General features: G+C 34.7%; 1 protein-coding gene and 1 pseudogene across 1 annotated transcript; one reads left to right on the top strand and one right to left on the bottom strand.

The window, feature by feature from the left end:
* The first annotated feature begins 13,698 nt into the window (after window positions 1-13,698).
* Window positions 13,699-16,865, top strand: LOC115958152 (protein IQ-DOMAIN 1). The gene is made up of 6 exons (XM_031076542.1): window positions 13,699-14,157; window positions 14,416-14,697; window positions 15,079-15,285; window positions 15,747-15,860; window positions 15,932-16,306; window positions 16,617-16,865. Exons 1-6 carry the CDS (start codon window positions 14,086-14,088, stop codon window positions 16,719-16,721), a joined length of 1,155 nt encoding a protein of 384 aa, XP_030932402.1. The 5' UTR covers window positions 13,699-14,085; the 3' UTR covers window positions 16,722-16,865.
* A 581-nt stretch (window positions 16,866-17,446) lies between these two features.
* LOC115954597 lies at window positions 17,447-19,103 on the bottom strand (annotated as a pseudogene).
* Between the last annotated feature and the right edge of the window lie 4,716 nt (window positions 19,104-23,819).

The following is a 23,819-nucleotide window of genomic DNA, read 5'->3' as shown; positions in this document are numbered from 1 at the left end:
GCGCTATAACCTGTCGACAATGAGTACAAATATAAGAATGTGTTAAAAAAATAGTCTTCCCTTTGCACTCATGTCCTTTAACTTTGGTCCAATCGCTTTCCCATCAATGTCCCTTTAGACCGAATCCAACATGGCCATAGGTAACATGCCAAAGTAGTAGACATCAAAACCTCAGCTTCATGACATAGTCAAAAGTAACAAGGGTATAAGTAGGATCTTAATGAAAGATCCATGGGACTCACACGATGAAGAAGTAGGGATTTATTCTCTCACCTCCGCTTTTGGTCAAGCAAGCACATGTAGTATGAAATACATGCTACGGTGGAGTTCTCTTAAGCAAGAGCGTATGTCTTAACTCAATACACCGTACAAATCTTAGTCTAGTTGCTACTCAAGCATCTAACTCGAGTCCTTTATTCGCTTGCCACCTCAGGCATCAAATAAGTTCTCGCATCTGGCTAACCACAGGCTACATGGATCATGGGCTATCCATGTACGGTTTAATCAAGATAAATATATTATAGACCTCATCTCAGTCCCAACTAAGGCGACATTTGTTTGTGTCAACCATCTATATATGCTATATAAGCATTGAATGACACAATGTCTCATCTTTGCTCACTAAGCAAGTGCTAGAGGCGATCGTTCGTGTGAGTGAGCCAACCTAAGCCTGCCGACATACCTTTCATACCACAAAACTCATCATATGGTATATGTGAGTGTAAACATACATATTATTAACTGAATAACATCATATGTATTTAAAACAAAATATCCCAAAAAAGTACAATAAATGATAACTAAAAACAACATATCATCATATTCTACGTAGCCTTAAACTCCTAACATGAGTCTGAAAGACATCCCTTCCTATAGGCTTTGTAAGAGGATCAATAATCATGAGGCTTGTAGAAATGTGTTTTAGAACCACTTTATTGTGAGCAACCATATCTCGAATGTAGTGATATCGTATATCAATGTGTTTGGTTCTACCATGATATTTAGAATCTTTAGCATAGGCAAGTGCTGTCATGCTATCACAATGTACCGTAACGGGATCCGAGGCATCCTTGACAACCTCAAGATTCTGAAAGAACCTCCTCAACCAAACTGCTTCCTGAACAGCTGCTGAACATGCTACATACTCTACTTCCATAGTTGATAATGCTATACAAGGTTGTTTCTTACTACTCCAAGTGATAGCGCCATTATTTAGCAAAAAAGCATATCCAGATGTAGATTTGCGTTCATCTAGGTCACTACCCCAATCAGCATCACTATAGCCAATCATACGCAAATCTGAACCCTGATAACAAATGACGTAGTCTGCTGTCCCTTTTAGATATATCCTCTTGACAGCTTTCCAATGAGCAAGTCCTGGATTAGATTGAAATCTGCTGACCAATCCAACAGCATAACATATATCAGGCCGAGTACACATCATTGCATACATTAAACTTCTAATTGCATTAGCATAAAGAACACGAGCCATCTTTTCTTTTTCATCTTGAGTCTTAGGACACATATCAAGGCTTAAGCTTTCATTTTTTGCGACTGGAGTATCTATGGGTTTGCAATTATGCATTTGGAAACGCTCAAGAACTTTCTTAATGTAGGTTTGTTGTGATAAACCTAAAAGTTTCTTTGAGCGATCCTTAAGATTTTAACCCCTAGAATATAATTTGCCTCACCCATGTCCTTCATCTCAAAGTTAGAGGACAACCACCCTTTTGTGGCAATAATCATCTCCATGTCATTATAGGCCAATAATATGTCATCGACATACAATGACAAAATAATGAAACTTCCCTTGGATCGTTTTACGTAGACACAGTGATCTTCTTCGATCATCGTAAACCCATTCGATAGAACGGCTCGATGAAATCTTAGATACCACTATCTAGATGACTGTTTTAAATCATATATGGATCTCTTAAGTTTGCACACTTTGTGCTCTTAACCTTTGGTCACAAAGCCAATAGGTTGATCCATATAGATTTCTTCATCTAGTTCTCCATTGAGAAAAGCTGTCTTAACGTCCATTTGGTATAATTCCAAATTCAAGTTTGCAACAATGGCTAGAATGAGTCGAACAGAGGCAAACCTCACAACTGGAGAAAAGGTTTTCTCGTAGTCAACACCCTCCTTTTGAGTGTATCCTTTTGACACTAATCGAGCTTTATACCTTTTTATTGACCCATCCACCTTGCATTTGATTTTAAGAACCCATTTATTCCCAATTGCTTTACGCCCTGACGATAGGTCTACCAGATCCCAGACCTGATTAGTCCTCATAGACTCTATTTCATCATTCATTACTTTCATCCACTCATCACTAACAGAAGATGAGAGAGCCTCTTGCATAGTTTTTGGCTCATCATCATCTTGTGAAGCAATCATGAAAGCTTCCCCCTCAATCTCAAAACGATGACGAGGAATATTTCCATGGTTGCTTCTACGTGGCTGAGGTTTTTGTGGATCAACTTCTAGTGATGTGCTCCCACTAGGTTGTGAGTCGCTCCCACTGTCTCTAGGAGTTTCAGGAATTTCTTCCTTGTCCTCTACTAGTCTACTTGGGGCACCTACCTCTTGACCCATCATTTCATAGAGTCAAGTTCTTTTCAACCTCACCTATGTTAGGGAATTCACTTTCAATGAAATCAACATCATGTGACTCCAATTCAGTCACACTTCCGTCAGCTTGTTCACCAATCAACACATAGCCTTTGAAATGCTCAGAATATCTTATAAAGATACACTTCTTTCCTCTAGGCCCTAACTTCTCATATCTATGAGAAGTATTGTGAACATAACCTGTTGAACCCCATGGCTGCAAGTCATTCAAATCAGGTTTCTTGCCGGTCCATAGTTCATCAGGTGTGGAAGATACTGATTTAAAGGACACTCGGTTAAGTATATAGGCTGCAGTTAAAAGTGCATCCCCCCAATATGAAATTGGTAAGTTTTCTTGCGCCATCATTGACTTAACCATCTCTAGTAGTGTTCGATTTCTCCTTTCCGCCACACCATTTTGTTGCAGTGTATAAGGCATTGTTAACTGCCTTGCAATTCCCTTTTCATCATAGAACTCCTTAAATTGCTCATATAGATACTCACGCCCACGATCAGTTCTAAGAGCCTTAATGCTCTTGTCTAATTGATTCTCAACCAATCTCATGTATCGTCTAAAGCAATCTAAAGTCTCAGACTTATGAGAAATCAAATAGACATGACCATAACGTGTATAGTCATCTATAAATGTGATGAAGTAGAAACCACCATGCCTTGCCCTCACATTCATTGGACCACATATATCAGAGTGGATTAGTTGCAATGGAAAAGATGCCCTTGTGGCTTTTCCAAATGGTTTTCTTTTTGACTTTCCCACAAGACAATGTTCACATGTGGACAAAGTGACCTTAGCGAGATTGCCCATAAGACCTTCTCTAGCTAACCTAGTCATCCTCTCTTGCCCTATATGGCCAAGCCTAACATGCCATATATTTGAATTATCAGAAGCATTATTAGATGAAGTCAAAAAAACTGAACTATCATTATTATAATATTCAATATCCAAAATTAAAAAACCATTTAAAATAAAACCATGGCCATAATAAACTGTTCCCAAATGCAATAAAACATAATTATTCTAAAAAATAAACCGAAAACCAAGTCTTAACAAAGTAACTACAGAAAGTAAGTTCCTCCGGATCTCTGGAGCATACAACACGTCATGGAGCAGCAGAGTACGACCACCTTGCAATTCTAGCTTGTAGGTACCAATTCTAAGTACCTCTACGCTAGCTTCGTTTCCCACCTTGATGTCTCTACACCCAACAAGAATCCGGCGATACTCCACAAATCCCACTCTATCTCTCGCTACATGTTCTATTGTCGTTGAGTCTACAGTCCACATAGGAGCAGAATTAGCGACAAGGATATGACTAGTTACAAAAACATGGTGAGATATAGGATTAAGTGTTACCTTTTTTGGCTCAGTACATTCACGAGCAAAATGTCCTTTCTTTCTCAATTATAACAAGTCAACTTAGACTTGTCCTTCTTTGCGTGCTTTCCTCTAATATTGCGCTTGACAAACTTAGCCTTCTTAGGCGGTGGCCCATTAGGTCTCTCTTGTCCAGGAGCATAATCAGGTTGCTTGCATTTAGGCCTAGATGCCTTATGCGAGCTAGTCTCAGCCATGTGTATAGAACTAATCAGCTTGGCTGCTTTAAGGCACTCAGCTTCAAGTTCCAAGTGACGAGCCACATCATCAAATGTTTTGATATTCTCATTATGTGTTAAGTTTTGACACATCGTTTCCCATGAACTTGGTAGTGAACGAATCACTGCCTGGACTTGTTGGTCGTCAGTAAGATTGTTTCCAGTTGATTTGAGCTCTTGAATGATGGAGGACATCGCCCTAAAACACTGCTTCATCGTATGTTCAGAGCGCATCTTATATGAATCAAATTTCATTGTTAAGCCACACAGTCTAGTGGCTGATGTCCCTCCATATCTTAGCTTTAGAGCTTTCCACATGTCTTGTGTAGTTGTATACTACTCAAATTCACCAATCAAGTCATTGTGCATGCTTCTTAGCATTGTAAAGCGCGCGCACAAATCCTTCTTGTGCCAACTTTCATAGGCAACAAGATCACGTCAGTGTTGCTCAGTGCTTCCCTCATCAGGTTTACTCAACAAATGAGTTAGAGTCTCTAGGACTTCTTGCTCATTCATCATATACTAGATTTTGTGGTGCCAAATATTGTAATTTTCACCATCCAGTTTCTCTCCTTTATTGAGATCAGCAACTATACCTTTGGAAGCCATTTCACTACAAAATTTCACAAATGGGACATTACACACACATTTCAAAAATTTTGACGTTCGATCTAAAATAAACTTAGATAATTAACACACGTCATAAGATCGAAAATTCGCTAAGCTTCTTAATCATCTATTGCGCCACTAATGTTTATTACTAAGCTTAATTTTAATCTATTCGTGCATAATTATGTATAGGAGATAACGCAACTCAACCATACTCCCATTATTCCATATTTCAATTCTAAACATATTTACAAAATATATGTATTGAAAAATAATTCACCAATTTTATCAATTAACTATTAAGCCAAACATGCTATCACAATTTAAACTCATGAGAACAAATCATATAGGCATATCATTATTTCACTAAGAAATAATTGTTGCTTTGATAATTATTGTTTTATTGTGTTAAATATAATATTTAACGCTGTGTAAATATTTTTAATACCATATTTCACTAAGAAATAATAACGGAATTAAATAATTTAAATCAATCAATTTCATATCATTAAATATATCTCAAAAAAATATATATACACCACCAATAAAGCGCTACATCAACAATAATAAATTGCAGCAGCCCTTTAAATCTAAGAAGAACGAATCGTCATGATATTTAAACACCATTCACGTGTCATGCTAATACATTTAGGAAATAAACTGTTTGTGGAACCCCTTTTTATTTATTTATTTAAATAATGGTGAAACAGACAGAGCACATGTGAACACAGAGCAGTGCACACTAAGAGCATTAGCATTGAAGAATGCTAATGCTATATCTAAGGCCTTTTTGGCATTTCATAGCTCAAAAACATTTGCATCAAAAAATGGTATACCTCACTATTACAAAATTTTGTGCAATAGTTCTACAGTACAATTCTAAACTTAGAATTGTACTGTAGCACTATGGTAAAAAAATATATATATATATATATATATATTTTATTCCATCCCTTTTCTGTTGGAATCAGATCTTTGGCTGAAAAAAAGTGATGATGTGAAAGAAATAATAAAGAAAGATTAAAAAATAATATTTTAATGAAAAAGTAAAATAATAGAGTTTTTGGATGTAGGGTGTATTGTAAAATAGTATGGTATAATTAATAAAGTAACTTTTTAGGATGGTAAAATAGGATAGAATAGTATTCTTCAATGCTGATGCTCTAATAGAGTAAAAAGAAAAAAAAAAAAAAAGGTGTTTAAGAAGTAAGTCATTGTGGGACCTCTTCTTCTTTACTATTATTATTATTATTATTATTTTATTTGCTCTCCAGCCTATTTGGCAAGCGAAACACGTGATGTCCCATAAAAAAAAGTGAAACACGTGATGTCGTCTTCAACCTTCATCTGCTCCTCTCAAATTTTTTTTTTCAACAAAAAAAAAAAAACGTGTTTCAGACATGAGTTTCAAAGTTTTATATCTTTTTCATTTCAAGTCCATTTTTAACGTACCATATACCGATTTAAAGCTTATAACATATAGATTCATAATATGAAATCATATAAGAGCAGTTTTGTCCTTAAAGTTTCGGTGTTCTAAGCTTTGTGAAACTATATCTCATGACGCACTTAGAGATTTGCTACGAAACTTAAGGTAGATATTAATTCATGTAATATAAACAACATATATTAATTTCAAGGCACGAAATGCTCAGAATCAAAACTTGCCATTGAAGGCCATGTGAGATGCATAGAAATACATAGCCTACCACAAAAGCATAAAACGCATTAAAAACTAATCATATATGCCTATGACATCGAGAACAACCTATAAATACTCTGATACCAATGTAAGAAATAAAAACTTGCAACGGAATATAAGTAATCGGTTTTTCGGCATACTTCTCTTGGCCTAAACCGATGATCACATAGGAGTTTTGAGATTGTTCTACGCTGTCTAGGGCCAGCCTCCACGTAGACCAGCTATCCAAACACGTTTTGAATTCCAGTTTGTGCAACCCACGAACCAAAAACGTTTCTCCGATGGTGTTGCACACTACTAGAGTGATGCAAACATAACCCACAACCTAAGAGCCTCACAACACTCTGTAAACACTATGAGAAATGTGGAATTTTTTTTTTTTTTTTTTTTTGTACAATGGGTACCACTCTTGGTGTTTATATACACACCACTCTATTAATATTGAGTGGAACAGTGGACTTAGTGGGGTAGAGTAACGGTTTAAACCGTTACTCCATAACTCCTAGATGTTACAATCTGAGGTATACAGAAGGACATGCCTACTTTAGGTGTCCATCCATATTCTTTTCAGTTTCTAACATAATTAAATTCTCAAAGTCAGAGTTATCATTTACTGTTTACTATTCATTTCAGCAGCATATGCCTCATTTGTAAAATACAAATGGGCTATCTAAACACATCCAATCTTCATGCAATTTTATAGAGTCATTCCTTTGGATGTCTAGTAAATACCATATCAATTTCAGAGTCAAAGCATAAAGCCATGATTTATTAAAAATCATAAAAGACAACACGATTAAATCTGTCCTGACAAAATTTCATGCAACTTAGAAATTAAACCATTATTTTTATATCAATCAAGATGCAGTGAGACTACTTCCATTACAACCATATGTGTCTTAGAATTGATAAAAACTACTCTTAGTATTCTAATACACAGAAATTGATTCAATCTAGATTTTTCTTCTTGTAAACACCAAATCTGTCACAATGACAACTTTAACATATTTTCTCACAAAATCATCAAATAAATACAATTGGCCTTCATTTCATTTGGGTATTTTTATACATATACTATACATATTAAAATACGTTAATAAGCATCCAATTAACCATAATATCTTCAATCTTTCAAATTACTAACACGGAATCACAATTTCAGCTTCTACAATCAGATTAGAGAATAAAGAAGGGAAAATAAACAAAACAATTATACTATCAAAATACCCAAAATAAGATAAGGTTTTATTTACTTACCCACAAACTTTAAAGATGAAACTTTAGTGTTAATCTTTTAGTTTCTTCTTTAGAGAGAGAGGGTTGTGTGTGAGATGGTGTTGCCATGTAAGAGCAAAGGAAAATGAACAAAAAAGAGCAAAGAAAGATGAACCAAGAAATCGTTCTAGAGTAGCAAGGAAGACAAGAGAAATTAACTTAGGCGGGGCACATGTTTGCTAAGGGAAGAGTGAGCGGATGACTCACCTTTGCACTTTTTAAAATTTACTTACCACCCCCCCTCACAAGTTTATATTCTATAAAGGCCAAACTATAAAATAACTTTGCATATAAACCCTTATCTTTATAAAATTCTTTCAATAACATTAAAAGAGCATATATGTTTTATAACATCAAAATATTAAAGCCTTATGCACTTAAATTGATTAAGAATTCAAAGTATATAAACCCATAAAATTAGTAATTTAATTGGGTTAGGATGTTATACACCCAACCCCACCCGACCTATGGGTCAGTTTCCACTCATTTTGTTCCAAATCTTAATCTCATTAAAGGCAAATTTAACATGTTATTCTAAGTCACACACACGCTAGCATGCATCTAAAGCAAGCAAACATGGCATAATCATCTAGAACCTAGCATTCATCTATCATGACATTAAGCATACATTTTCCAGGGGCGTAAACATCATAAGGCAAATCTAGATAAGCATATCATGGCATCTAAACTTCAACAACATGAGATTCAACCAAGCATATTCATGTTCATCAACCATCATACTTATCACCCAAATCAAGTGCATGTTCATGTGATTATGCATGAATTACCTCACTTATCTTACTGCATCACAACACCTATACATCAATGCACATTCATGGTATATGCATGTTCATGGTATTCAAATAAACAAAACCCTAATAAGCATCAAACAGATCAAAACAAACAAAACAAAATAAAACAGAGAAGTTGTGACTTAAAGATGGATTGACTAAGTTAAAACAGAGGCTAAACATGTAAGTAAGACAGAAAAAACAAACAGGGACGGATTTGAGTTTCTAGGCAAGAGTATGCATGCCCATCCCAACTGCATGCGTACGCATGCAAGGAGCATGCCCACGCATACACACCAGAAACCCTAAACTAGAAAACACAAAAAAGATACACACAGAAAGTAAGAAATCTAACAGCCTAAGTTAAAACAGAGGCTAAACATGTAAATAAGACAAAGGAAAAACAAACAGAGACATATTAGGGTTTTTAGGCAAGAGTATGCGTGCCCATCCCAACTGTATGCGTACACTTTGAGCATGCGTACGCATGCAAGGAGCATACGCACGCATACACATCCGAAACCCTAAACCAGAAAACACAAAAAAGAAACACATAGAAAGTAAGAAATCTAACAACCTAACATGTTTCAAACATAAACACTATATAAACCTAAACTAAACAAACATGTTAAATCATTAAAACATATATGCAAACAACCATAAACAAAGAAAAGTAAAGAAAAGTGAGGAGATAAAGTTAGAAACTTTATCTTAACATTAGAACTCTTTAGAGCTTGATTTTGACTGTTCCTTCTATTCACAATCAAATCAAATATGGATTAGTAAACTTAGAACTTGAAGATCAAGACTAGAAAGGGTCTTAATCAAGCAAAATTTGACTTGATGATGTTTTATAAAAAACTCCCTCTTTAATTCACTATTTTCTAGTGAATCTTGTGTGTTTTTACCAATATTTCGTCCACCTTTGAAAAAGTGCCTATTATGACTTTATATAGTCGAAAAATAGGGGTTTGGGGTGGTTCCCATACGATGTGAGATTCGTTCCAAGCTAGTTTTATTATAAAAAAGTTTTCCTTACATAGTTTCTGGAACCCTAGTTGCATATGCATGCCCGTAAATGCATGCGCATACAATAAGCATGCGTATGCATGGCTTGAGTGTGCATACGGATACATGTGTATGCATATGCACACTTAGGGTTTCTTGTGGCCCTTCTTTTCCAAAAATAGTTTTATTTTTCAAAAAATAAGTTTCCTCAAGTCAATTTTCATATGATTGGACCCTAAACCAACCTTGGACTTTAAAGTACTACCATCATTGGGAAACAGGAGCCCAAGTTGTAAGAGGTACAAAATGCGGTGTCTACACAATGGCTTCCTTGATGTGGTGACAATAGCAATGAAGGATTAGCAAATACTCTTTGGTCTTGTCAAAGGCTACTTGGCATTATTTATTCTATTTTACCGACATTTTTCTTAAGCAACTTGAATGGTTAGTTGTGCAATGAAACAAGTGATATATTGAAATCAACCCGAGAAAACTTGGATCTTCTTCTCATTCCTAGGTTCTTTCAACTTTGGAATAGCCTTATCTTATCCAGGTCAACTTCTATACCTCTATAACTGACAATAAAACCTAGTAGCTTCCTAGAAAGTACACTTCTTTGGATTTAGCATTTACTTGTAATGACAAATTCTTTCAAAGAACTTCCAAAGTATTCACATGCCTCTCGTTATCTTTGTACTTCACTATCATGTCATCAATATAGGCTTCTATTTCTTTCTTCTATTTCATGTAGCAACGTGGTAGCTACACGTTGATAAGTGGTTCTAGCATTCTTCAATCCAAAATGCATATCTTATAACTGTAAGTGTCCTATGGAGTGATGAAAGACGTCATTTCCATATCTTCATGTGCCATACTAATCTGATTGAAAACAAGAGAATTCATCCATAGAAGGAAAGAAGTGCATGCCTTTTTGTATTGGCTACTAACATGTCAATGTGAGGTAACGAAAAATCATCCTTCAAACTAAATTTGTTGAGATCTTAGCAATCCACACACATTCTGACTTTTTATCCTTGTTTGGCACGAGTACCACAGTAACCAACCACTTAATAAGTAATTGGCTCCCTTTAGAAATCCAGCCCTGTACTATTTGTCAACTTCTTCCATGATCTTGAGTGTCCATATCGGCTTCATTGACGTAGTGGGAATCTGATGTTGAACGTTATCTATATCGATCTTAGGCATGTCTTCGTAGGACCATTCAAATACTTGAGCTCTTTTAGAAGTGCAATCAATTCTTCCTTTACTTCCAAGGTTAAAGTTTGATTAATATGTACCATTTTAGGTTCATTTTCAAATTCTAAATTAACAAATTCAATTTCTACTTTAATTGGTTTGGCATACTTTTTTCATTTTATAAACAAACCGAGGTGTTTCTTCATTGTTGTTACAATTATATTATGTATTAATGCAACAATGAAAAACGCCAAGATATAAGCGGAATCAAACTTCCTCTTATTGGAATCTTGAAATGGTTCAACGAACTTGGACTTGGACTCAGAGGTGGACTCAGAAGTAGAGACAAACAAAATTAGACTCATAGACTCGTTTGAGACACACTCTGTATTTAACAGACTCAATGAACTTGGTCTTGACAGCATCTTGGTGATTATCTTAGGAATCATCTCCTTCCCAAGGCCAATTCTTGAGAGTGGCTTCCTCCATCTAGCATTCCGACAGTATCACAAGTAAATTCTTCATGGCTTCAGCATCAAGCTTTTGATCCAATATCCAGTCTTTAGCTTCTTTATTCCTTGGACCAAATCCTCAATCTCAATCTTACAATTTGAAAAGTTCTCCCAAGCAGGTAGTCTTTTTGTAGGTTTTTTTTTTTCCTTTTTTTTTTTTTTTTTAAGAAACAAACACACACACAAAGGAAAGAGAAATGAGTTCTAACACAAAAGCACACAACTCCACTCAAAAGTCATGATAACTTTTAGGGAAGGGTGGGGCAAGTTATTTTTTTGTAGTATTTTGATTATACTAAGGTTTAGAAAATCTATAGTAACACCATTAAGGATTAAAGTATATAAGTTTCATTCCTATAAAAAAAAAAAAAAAAGTATATAGTTTCATAGAGATGGGCTCATAAGGGAGTCCCCGAGCTTAGCCTAAAGCACGGTTTTGAACCTTTCATTATTGCATCAACAGGCCTTCTTCAGTGGGCTTGTATCGAAGGCCCAATGGAGGTGTGGCCGTAGGAAAGTCAGGGATGCCAGAAAAGTCATTCGTGTTCTTCATTGTCACAGGCATGAGAAAATATTCCACTCGTCCTCGAAAAAATTGAGGAAATGAAACCCATCAAACTCAAATCCAAAGAGTATTAAATCCCCATTTTTGAGATGGACCATAAGGACTGGCCCGCTGGCATTTATAACTAGGCTGTCTCCATGGATTGTTTACCACAAACTTTTTGTAAGGAAATTTCACTTTTTGATACAATGATGAGGTATGCTTTTTTTTTTGATAACCTGATGAGGTATGCTTTGTACTCGCACACACATGCGTCCAAGTCCTACTTTGAAGAATATGGTTTCGGGCTTTTGAGAGGGCTCATCAGGATAGAAATGGTGATTTGGTCCATTGAGTGCTGATCACTACCATTTGTTGAATTAATATATATATATATATATATATATATATTTTTTTTGCCTTCTTGGCCACTTTCAGGTGCATCATCGATACAATACACGACTATGATAATAAATAATGCATGTTCAGTAGTAGTCTTTATGTTGAAGAGTGAGGACTATAGCACAAACCTTTACTTCCTGAAGGAAAATTGTTGATAAAGAAAGGCAGCAGCTCTCATAATTATAAGCATAGACAAGCTTGAAGAAAAATCCATCATCCTCAATTATTTCCACGTGAGATATCCAGCCAGGTACATACATACATACATACATATGAATATGATGGACCACTTCTGGAATGATGATGAATAATTAATGAAGCTCAGCATTCTTATCCTCAGCTACAAGCCACAAGGCCTTCCAGCTTAAGACTAACCAACCCCTCATTCTATCTATGCATAGTACAACTAAACCCCCTTTTATTTTATAGCAAGTGTATAGCACATGCCACCCTTTTATTTTATCGTGTAATGTCAGCCCAAAGAGAGAACAAAACAAAAATAAATAATAGAACTAACAGCCTTGTGTATTTAACTGGATCCATATTTGCAGGACAAAGTGAAAATTTAGACATAAGCAAGAGCAACGCTATGCTTAGGCATAACTCAATAGCGTTGGCAACACCAAGATTTTGGGTCGAATAAAAAAATTGCTGATTAGGACCACGACTGAGCTGATAATGACCTTCACATGTCTGATGCACCAATGGCTGGCACCACCTATATCTCATGATTTTCTTGCACCCTAAAATATCAATTTTTAGATTTGCAGTGTTTGTCCATAATCCATATGATCTTATTGAGCAGACAGACAGAGGTTTCCTGGCACTGAAAATTCAATGGTCCTGAAGTGCATGCGTAGTAGTATGTCACCATCACCCATCCTGATTATCACAATAGTTTATTAAGACGCACCAATCATTGCAAAAATAGCCTTAAGAAATATTAAACATTTCATCATAATTAAACAAATGGTAGCTAATTTGGCATATGACCATTAGTTTATTCCTAATGTGCAAGCGTATCAAGTCATAGTCACCCATCCTAGTATCACAAGAAATTATTAATTTGCACCAATATTTGCAACAACCCAAAAAAAAAGAAGCCTTGATGTTACCACTTCAGCACAATAACAAATGGTGGCTAGTTAAGTCCATCTGAGGTCAATAACAAGATTTTGGCATTTGCTATTGCTTAGAGCATTTTTTTTATATTAAAAAAAAAAAATTCAGGCTAAAAGTCCCTGACCAAAAATTTTGGCTTCCTAAACAGTCCCTAAGATTATTTGTTCTTTTCATTTTCAGGATCAACAAACTAATAAACTGCAGAAACCCAAAAGAATCAACTTAAGGGTAGGTGCAGTAAGCTGAAAGGAATAGACAACCCCAATGGCAAGCAAACTTTTTATTAGGCCAATCTTCTGCAAGCCATGTGCAAAAAGTATATGCAAAAGTGATAAAAATATGTACTCTCAAATATATGCTTTTCTATCTAAACTTTACTTTTCAGCTTGCATTATTTTTGTAAATTAAAGGTCTAAATCCAGCTCTAAAGTTCTGCAATCCCTGAAGATCCTCTGATCTAATTCTAGCTTAACATGTTGCATTACTCTATTTATTAAAACGTGTTAGCTATTTTCTTTATCTCATTAAGTACTATTATCCAGTAAAGCATATTAGGGACTACTACTGAAAGAGAACGTCACTTGCACTTTCCAACTTTCATTTGCAATCATATATAGACGAAACTCAGCAGTTTTAATGGTTTTCATTATAATTGAGGACAATTTTCTCGAGAATTCTTCTTGAAATTGCTCATTTGAGATGGGCATCACTGGAGAGTTGGTACGGAGTGTCTTCTCTAGAAACCGGTCTGTTGGGACTCATGAAAGCAATGTGAGTGTCTAGTTCTACTACTGCAGTTTTACAGTTTTCTTGAAGCTATCATGGTCTAGATTCTAGTTATAGAAAATTCCTATTCTTCACATTCTTGTCGCTTGTTATCAAGTATGATATATGCATCAAACAACCTTTATGGGTTGTGCTTAGTCATATGTCTACACTAGTCTGGTTTTCACAGTCTACTTGGTTGATCACATTGTTTTTTTATTCGAGTAAAATACCTATCTGGTTTTCTACTTTAATTCTATTTAGGTAAGGAGCAATGTGGTGGAAAAGAAACGATGGAGCTCTGTTAGAGCATACCTTTGTGGTGATGAATTCAATTCAGTTGTTGCAGAGGAGGATTCAGCTTCAGTTAAAAGCTCTGAGGCCACTGTTACACAGCCCATACTAGAAGACTTGACAGACAAAGTAGATATCCGAAGTGAAGAAACCAAGGAAGATATACCAGAGGAAGAGCGGGATTCAACCCATAATTTCTTGTGTGAAGAAAATGCCGCAACCATCATTCAGTCAGCATTTAGAGGCTTTCTGGTTAATTCATACTGTTGAAAATACATCAATTTTATTATTCAAAAGCTTTAGTTCTCTTCAAATTTAGATATCGTGTTGAATGGAATTTATCTTGATTAATTAAATTACACATGAAAGTATCCTGGGATCTTTAATTTTGAAAAATAAGTTTACTTGCATGCACTTGGTTCAATTTTACATGAAAATTTTTCTCCAAAAAAAAAAAAAAAATTTACCTTCCAATGGAAAACATAATCAGAAAATACCAATTTTCAAACAAGAACTGAACGTGCATTAAATATCTATGTACCTTTACATTACCTGCATTTTACAACCAATGAATCTGCTTTATGGCACTTGCAATTCTTGAACTTTACGGTCATTGGGGTGCTCAAATTTCAGGTTAGGCATCAAATTGAAGGAATAAAATTGAAAGATGGTAACCAGGATCTTATTGTGGAAACAGAAAGTCCAAGTAGGGAGTCTGTGGGCACATCAGTTGAGGTTCAAACAGGAAATTCGGCTGAAGTCTTCTCAGTACAAGAAGAGAGAGTGGCAATTCCCCACCGAATGCAACAGAAGGCCAGAACTCAAGTTCTACAGCTGAAGGTAGAACAAAAATCAATTCTAACTTCTGTGCTTTAGTTCTTAGAGCCAGATATACTAAAAACAAGTAGTGGCAAATTTTAATCAGAGGAAAATATGGAAATCATAAATAGCTTTAAAAATAACTTAATCAAGAATAAATGGAATGAACAAAGATGACTTAAGAATATTGGTCCAGAGGTGTTTTCAAGATTGGATGTGTTCTTGCAAAACAGATCCTTGCACAAATTCACTTGAAATCTGAAGGATGTATAATTATTGAAATGACTAAACTTGGAGCAGAATTGCTGATTCACTCAGTTAGGATTTATGGTTAGAAACACTCAAAACTTCAAACAGCTAGTTCTCATTTCACTATTTCTACTTTTTGTGCTAAGATTTGAACCTGACCCCTCCCAACCCCTGACCAATTGCGCCAAAGCTCAAGTACAATATTTATATATTTTACCTCGTGAAATGTACAGGAAGACTGGGATGATAGCACAGTGAGTAGCAACATATCTAAAATGAGAATTCAGAGCAGACTGGAGGCAACAACTAGGCGAGAGAGAGCACTAGCTTATGCTTTCTCACAACAGGTACATCTGAAATATTTTTCTGATGTTAGTTTATTGCTGATATAAATCTACTTGAACCTATTTGTTTGTAGCTTCGAATCTGTTCAAAGAGAAAACAGTACCAAGCCAATGGCGAAGAACCAAACATGGGTTGGAGCTGGCTAGATCGGTGGATGGCAACCCGCCTTCCAGAAAGCTCCTCAGTTGAAATCCATATAAACAAGCAGCTTGAACCATTTGACAGCAATCAAAGACTCATGCTCAGCAAACAATTTTTCGATGTAGCAGGAGAAGAAAAAGAAAGCGGTGGCTCAAATGAGGTGTCTGTCCAATTTGACAGCTTTAAAGTAGCTGCACCAAAAGTGAAAGATGGATTGAAGCCTAACAAAAACAGGCTTAAGGCTCCCAGAACTGTGTCTAGGCGGAAAACTGTGCCAAGCTACCATAGCACAAAAGAGTACACCAAGGTAGAATGTTCCGGCCAGAGTTATAGTAATATAAAAATATATGCAGTTTTGAATCATAAGCGATGATCCAAATCAACTTATAAATCTGAAGACTTCAATGGTCAAAGAATTTTAGTTAAGCATGATATAAAATTCTAGGATTTTTGCATGACTTTTGACACTCAATCTAATACTACATAGTACAACAATCAAAGTTGATTGATATCTGCTAATGGCAAATTTAAGTATGAGACTATGAGTCATTGTGTCGTCTTCTTTCTTTCAGTTCTTTGACACTTCCTTCAAACTGGGATATTTTATGATGCTGCAGGTGAGTATGAAGGATGGTTCAAGGGAGACTGAAAAGGAAATAAAGAACAATCAAAACCAAGTGGGCAGCAAAAGAGAAATTAAATTAAAAAGTAATTCATCTTAACAGTCTCCTGATTTCCTGATCAGTAACTTGCCCAAAGTGGTTCTAAAATCTGTCAAGACAACCCATGTTTGTTTTTACAGTCTAGAATGTATTCTATTTCGCTTGTAAATGTCAAGACTCAAAATCATTATCTTATCTGCTAAACTGTACCAACAAGCATCCAAGAACACATATCTTAATGTTTCCTTTTCTTTTTCTTTTTTTCTTTTCTTTTTTTTTTCTTTTTTCATTTTAATCGTTTAACTTTAATCTATTTTCAATTTAATCCTTCCATCTGGTTCCGTTCAATCTTCCATCTAATTTGACTTAACGGTGTGAAATGGACGGGGGAAGGACTACATTGGAAGCGAACGGAAGTTGAAGAACTGAAATGAAAACAATAAAATTTGAAAGTACTAAATTGAAAATATGTCAAATTTAGAGGGTGTAAATTGTAATGTAGCCTAAAAATTATGTTTCTCAATAATCATACATGCTTAAAGTTTCTCAAATTTTGACACAAACACAAAAGAATTGCACATCTCTAACCATGTAAAATTTATAACCAGTGTATAAAGCACCTTCAAAATTTTATACCCTTCAAAATTCATACTTTATTAAGCAACCAAGAACAGGTGAGTATAACAAAACATTAACAATCAATCCAAAAGGCAACGATAGCCATAGTAGTCTAGCAAAGGCAAACATAACTGACAACAGTTAGTAAGAGGTGTTAATGAAATACATTATACATCCAATTCACCCCAGAGATCCAAACTCACAAAGTGATTTTCGAAGTTTTTACTTATATGTGCCATTAACCGCAACACTTAAAAACTGAAGATAAAATCCACACAGATTTGATTCCGAAACCCTAAATCTTATCAATATCTTCATCCTCAAACTCAATATAATCATCACCACCACCATCCTCCTCATCATCAATGATGCCTTCATTGAGACGCGTATTCTCAGGAAGCTCTCCCTATGCCTTTAGAAGCCTTGCTTCATCTGGCATGTACTTGAGGATCACATCAGCCTTGCCATACTTTCTTATGCATCTTCCCCCGAATATGGCAAAGGCGCTTGGAGCCATCAATGCACATTGCTTCGCACCGGCCATTGCCCAGCATGCGAAGCACTTGGGCATACTCCTGCCCATCTTCCTTGAACACAAGCTCACGCTTTTCATCATCTGCTTCGTTCTTTCCTCCCTTTCCCTTGTTCTTTGGCATGTCTACTGACTCTGTTGCTGCATCAGAGAAAATTAACTTAGTTGAAACTCCCTAACAAACCCAACAACATAGGTTCATGAGTGGCTCTGTCTTTTAGACAGTTTAAAAATTAAAAAGCTATCACCGAACTCTCTGCTTAGTGATACAAGGAAACATCCAGGAGGGGGAAGCCCTAATTACAACTTCTATTAAAAAAATCATATAAAGACACAAATAAACGCTACTAATCCAACTTCAGAGCATAATCAGTTGGCGTGAATGTGCAAGTTGGTGTACTATGACTCTATGAGAGAAAACCAGTAAAAGAAAAAAAAAATGGCTTTATTGGAGGGTTTAAATAGTAAGCTCATATTCAGATTGTAAAATTACCCTTGACAATTAGAAATTTCATTACTCCATACATCTGATCTCTATGTCATTCCAATTATCTCAAATGTCTCCACCACCAGTCAATCAATTAGAAGAACTTGATTTTCAAATTCTAACATGGTTTCTACACACACATATATATATGAAGCCATAACACTAATTGAAGCCATTTAAGTATAACATATCAATAAAGCTAAGCATAGTGATTATTAATGGCCTAACGGGTTATGAAATGTCTGGCTACGACTTGATCTAGTCTAAAACAAAACAAAGACATTAAAGATGAACATCATACATTCTTGTGACTGTGAGAACGTAACAAAACAGATGTCAGATGTGAAAGCAGCGATTTTTTACTGTCTGCAATTGGTTGTGTTGAATTAAATGGCTGAACAGACAACATAATATAACATATAGCAAGCAGTTCAAGTCAAGTCAAGTCATGCAAAAAATAATTTGAAACATGTATGTAACTCAAATTTCTCCACAAACAACAAGTGCAAAGTGTATAAGCATTAAGCAAGCACCTGCCATATGAAAATTTTCAATCTTGTCTTGTCTAACTAGTAGTACATTATCTGATTAATTTAAAGAAACACTAATTTGGAACATACTAAAAACAAAAAACAAGTTAAACATTAAAACAAAACCCATCAGATGAAGTGAGACAACAAAATTCGCACCAAACAAAGAAGATAGAGAAGAGAGAGAGAGTGTTACCTTCAGCTTCAGGCTCCAACTAGTCCCAAGTGTTTTTCTCTACAAATTAGATTGAGAAACAAAAGATTAAAAAAACTTCTCTGCTGGCTGCGGAGATCGCAACAACTCTACGTTGAGACTATAGCTACCGCCGTTTATATTTGAATTGTGTTTGTGGATTCTTCTGGCTATTTTTCTCTAGACCAAATATGTAACTTTTTTATAATAATAATAAATCAAATCCATAGCGGGAATGTTTGGTTTATTTTTTCAGTTTAGCTTTTAGAGTTTTAAAATTAGTCATCATGGATGTTCTTGTTGGAAACTAGTGAGTGCTTTTAAATACTAACTAGTAAGTTATTTGTGCAATGTACCAAAAATATTGTAATATTTTATGTAAAATGGTTTTTGAGAATATTGTATATGTATTATAGCATAATTGTTATAAAACTTTATTAGTAGCGAGTTTATTAAATAAAATAATAGTTATAAATTGCATACATATATTTATTATAATTATTCAATTAAAGTAATGAGAAAAAAAAAAAAAAAAACTGTGAAGAAAAATTATAAAATAAAAGTTGATATACAATGTGTGTTTCTCTTTCTTTTTAATTCTAAAACAAAATACATATTTCAAACGCCTAGAGTTAATCACATCATTTACAAAACTCACATATCCATTACGTGACCTTGACATTAATATAAAATGCAAGCCCTCTTGGAGAATCATTCAGCAACTTCAAGTTGAGAAAGTAAAATTTATTTATTTATTTCCCGTGACTATGGTGACCTTTCATGATGGCCAGTGATACTTTTAATCTACCTAGATTTTTAATATTAAAATTATTTTGGTAACGTAGATTTTTTAACTTATAAATATGATTAACCACAACACATTAGTGTTTGGACCAAATCAGATAATTTTACAAAATTTAAGATATGAGCGAACCAAATTAGTGCTAAAATATTAGATAATTCTATGTATAAAGTTTGCTTATATTTTCACTTGGAGTATAACTACTGTGGTTCATAGCATAAGTGATAAAATCTAATTAAATTTATAAGCTGCTTAAACCACAAAATATGGTTATATATGTTATAACAAAACAAAACACAATAATGTGGGTTCCCGTTAATTCAACTGGTAAAGTATTTTAATCCCCGCTTAACCGATTGATATCTTGGTCTAATAATAAAGAGCTATCATCAGGAGCGAACGTCATAAGTTGAAACTCTCTAAAAAAAAACATAATAATAATAATAATGCAACTTAAAAACTAGTTAATTTATTGGTAAATTTTGCTTATATTTTCATTGAATTATAACTTTTATAAGTTCTATGCATTTCCATCCGGGATTCCAAAAAGTTCTATTTTACAACCTCAAAACCTACTTTATTTATTTTATTATCTCATTTTATAACTCACCCAACATCCCAGTTTCTATTTTTATATACAACTTATTAAAATAATATAAACTACAACATCAAATAATATATAATAAAAAATTCATGTTTCTCTCTCTTCTCTTTCATTTCTTTTTCCTCTCTTCACCTTTCTCAATTAAAATAATAGTATTTTTTTTACATCCAAGTGAATAGTTGGTTCTATATATAAAAACCAACTGTTCGCAGGTTCTAAAATTTTTTAAGAACCCATACCTGGATGGAGCAACATTTTTCAAGTTTTAAATGTAAAATAGCAACTAGGGGAGGTGTAAATGCTAGTGCTAACAATATAAATTCCACCATACTATTACTCTGTGTACAATTCCAGAGAAACATTATTAATTTAACTAGTTGCTAAGCCGTGCAATGCATAGAAAAGCTATTAACTTTGAAAAAAAATGATGAAATATTTAACTTCTACACTTTTCCATAATTTAGAAGTGTTGTCTAACATTAAACGTTATTGTATTGCAAGTGCATAGTTACCAAAACCTACAAAGTAATTTACAATTCTTAAATTAATAAAGCAATACTCTCAATAGTTATATATACATACACACTTAAAACTAATATAAACTCCAAATATATAAACAAAGACCATGATATGAGGAAGACACACCAAGTTTTTTTTTTTTTTCTTTTTTTTATACAAGATAGAATTCTACTCTAGCCTAATCTAAGTATATATATGTATGTAAAGCTCCCTCCTAGAGACTTGAATCCTGACCCTTACCCCCCACACCCCACAAACACTTATACTTGTGGAGTGACCATTGCACCAAGGGTGTGCAGTGGTCACCAAGTTTCAAATTTGAGTAGCAATATGATTTTCTCGTAATAATAACAATATAGACAATTCAAAATATGGAACAATATCAAAATTATAATATCTAATTCCATTATCTTTTATGTTGAATCCAAACAAACAATTAATTGAAATTAATCCAAACAAATAATTAATCAACCAAAAATCATAGCTTTTAATAAGAAAACAAAAAATCACATGAACCTAAATAAAAAGCATTTAAGGTGAAGAATTAAAATCAACCTGCTGAGATGCAAATACCAAAAACCCCAAGACTTAAAACTTCAAAATTTATAGAATCCCCAAATTCTACTTCAAAATCAAGCCAAATTCAACAAATTTATATATAACATACCAAATAAATATTTATCGTTCCCTAGGCTAGAAGACATAAGTTGCAGTTTTGATTTTTCTCCAAAAAAATAGAGATGCTTTATCTGCCATGTACAATATAAAAAAATAATTAGTAGAAATTTCATCCCAAAAACCAAACCCATGAAAACAATGTCAATATAAATATGAAGATTAACCCAAATACTCAAAAGAAAATCAATTCTAAACATAACAAAATAATAAGATAGAAAGAAAATCTCAAGCACATATGAAAGCAAATAAAAGATTCAACATAAAAGATAAAATTCATTAATAACAATATAAACAAATATCCACATATGTTGAATTGAAATTTTATTAATAATAACAATATAAACAAATTCGACATAAAATTCATTAATCAAAGAGAAAGTTGAATCAGATTGCTTGCGTTTTTATTTATTTATTTATTTTTTACGTTAGTCTCTTCTTCTTTTTTTTCTTTTTTTTTTTTTAATCCTAAGGTGAAGTTAAGTTTAGGGTTTTAAGGTGGTAATTGTTAAGGTTTTGAGGAGGGAAAAGAGACTCCTAACAAGAGTCCTTCCCTCTTTTATATATATATATATATATATGGATTATTTATTCTTCTTTTTCTGCTGAACCAAAAAATGGATAGGGGGAAACAATTTAATTATTTCTTTTAATTGTTTTGCATGTCTTCCAAAACATTAGATCAATTTTTTTTCGATTCTTATAATTACGAGGGATATCCTTAATTCTAATTTCAAATTTCATTACATAACACACTTTCTCGTATACTTTCAATTATTATTATTATTATTTTGATAATCATATACTTTCGATTATTTTTTTCGCTAATTTAACATTTCCCGTGTACCATATATCACAAAACATTACGATGAGTCCTGACTTGGAAATAGGGATATGACTTGAAAGGAAGCTTTGCTGTAACTTTAAATAGCACTTCACCAAACTTGTGAGCTAGATTTGCTTACCTAGTAGACACCCCAGAGGGTATAAAGAGCTTTAAAGCTCAATACCAAATCCCACTGGGGGTTTCCATTAGGTATTGTAAACAAGGGAAATGGCACGCTATGAAACAGGAGGGAGAAGTAGTAATCCCTATGATCGTCTTTATAGATGGAGAGATAAGAATCCCTATGGGTAAAGTAACTAGGGATTACTTAATTGCTCACAAACTCTCCCCCACCCAGTGCACCCCCAATATGTTTAGGATTCTAGGTAGTGTAGATGCTCTCAATGAAAAGATAGGTGTGAACCTCACCCATCATGACGTTAAATGGGTTTACAATCATCATAAACTAACAGGGCCAGGGTATTACTTAAAAACTAGAGTTAAGGACTATCTAATCATCTTAGGGGAGTGGCACGATGGGCTTCACTGTCCGACCAAAGAAGGGACACTAGGTGAGGCATTTAGGCCTAGGTTTATTATTCTAACAATACCCTTTTTTCCTATTAACATTTCCTTTGCTCGCCCTTTCTATTCGTACTTGTAATTTAGTTTTTCTTTTATATGCGTTGTTTTCTGGCAATATTTTTGCTTCTGATGAACCTGTAGATAAGTACTCTGCTATCCCGAACTTCAGCCTTGTCAATGAGCCAGACTTGACAACAATACTCAAGGCCGAGATATTTGTCCACACAGACGGCCAATTAAGAGCAGCCCATCTCATCCTCAGTTACAATCCCCTGTCATCCAGCTTCCAAGCACCCAAGTACGTGATCAAAGCAAAAAACCGTTGCCTACTCTTGATGAACGTCATTGTACCGAGTTTTCTTAACCCAGGCCCTACTCTAGAAGGTGTACAGCAGGTAGAACTACCCTTCCAGTACATAGTCGAGGAAGAAGCAACCCCTTCTTCACCAGCAATCAAGGAAGAAGAAGAAGAAGTGGTCGAAGTCTCAAACTCCGAGGACGACTTCGAGGTCTTCAACTAGCCCTAATCCCTAAAAGCTCTAGTTGGTGATTTTAGCCACCTTCTCCCAGCCGAAGTAAGTAAGCCACACCCAAGAAGCTTTAACCGTTCTTGACGTGATGGTGTTACAACGCAAGACTAGGTCAAGCCTTCTGGACCTGCTGGAGTCCCACGCAGGAGGCAATGTGCCTGAAAAGGCAATCCAGACCAAACCTCCCACCCCTCCAAATACTCAGGCTCCCTAACCCAATCTTGCTGACAAGAAGAGGAAAAGGAACCAGAAGGGTA

The sequence above is a fragment of the Quercus lobata genome, chromosome 8 (genome assembly GCF_001633185.2).
Source record: "Quercus lobata isolate SW786 chromosome 8, ValleyOak3.0 Primary Assembly, whole genome shotgun sequence".
NCBI classification, from domain to species: domain Eukaryota; kingdom Viridiplantae; phylum Streptophyta; class Magnoliopsida; order Fagales; family Fagaceae; genus Quercus; species Quercus lobata.
The sequence above is the reverse complement of the archived record's forward strand: the minus strand, read 5'-3'. Positions and strand labels throughout refer to the sequence as shown.

Excerpts from the sequence above, each read along its gene's own strand:
- LOC115958152 (XM_031076542.1), top strand. The coding sequence starts at position 14,086 with ATGGGCATCACTGGAGAGTTGGTACGGAGTGTCTTCTCTAGAAACCGG. Across the intron at positions 14,698-15,078 it reads CAGCATTTAGAGGCTTTCTG|GTTAGGCATCAAATTGAAGG; the intron begins GTTAATTCATAC and ends CTCAAATTTCAG. Across the intron at positions 16,307-16,616 it reads GCACAAAAGAGTACACCAAG|GTGAGTATGAAGGATGGTTC; the intron begins GTAGAATGTTCC and ends ATGATGCTGCAG.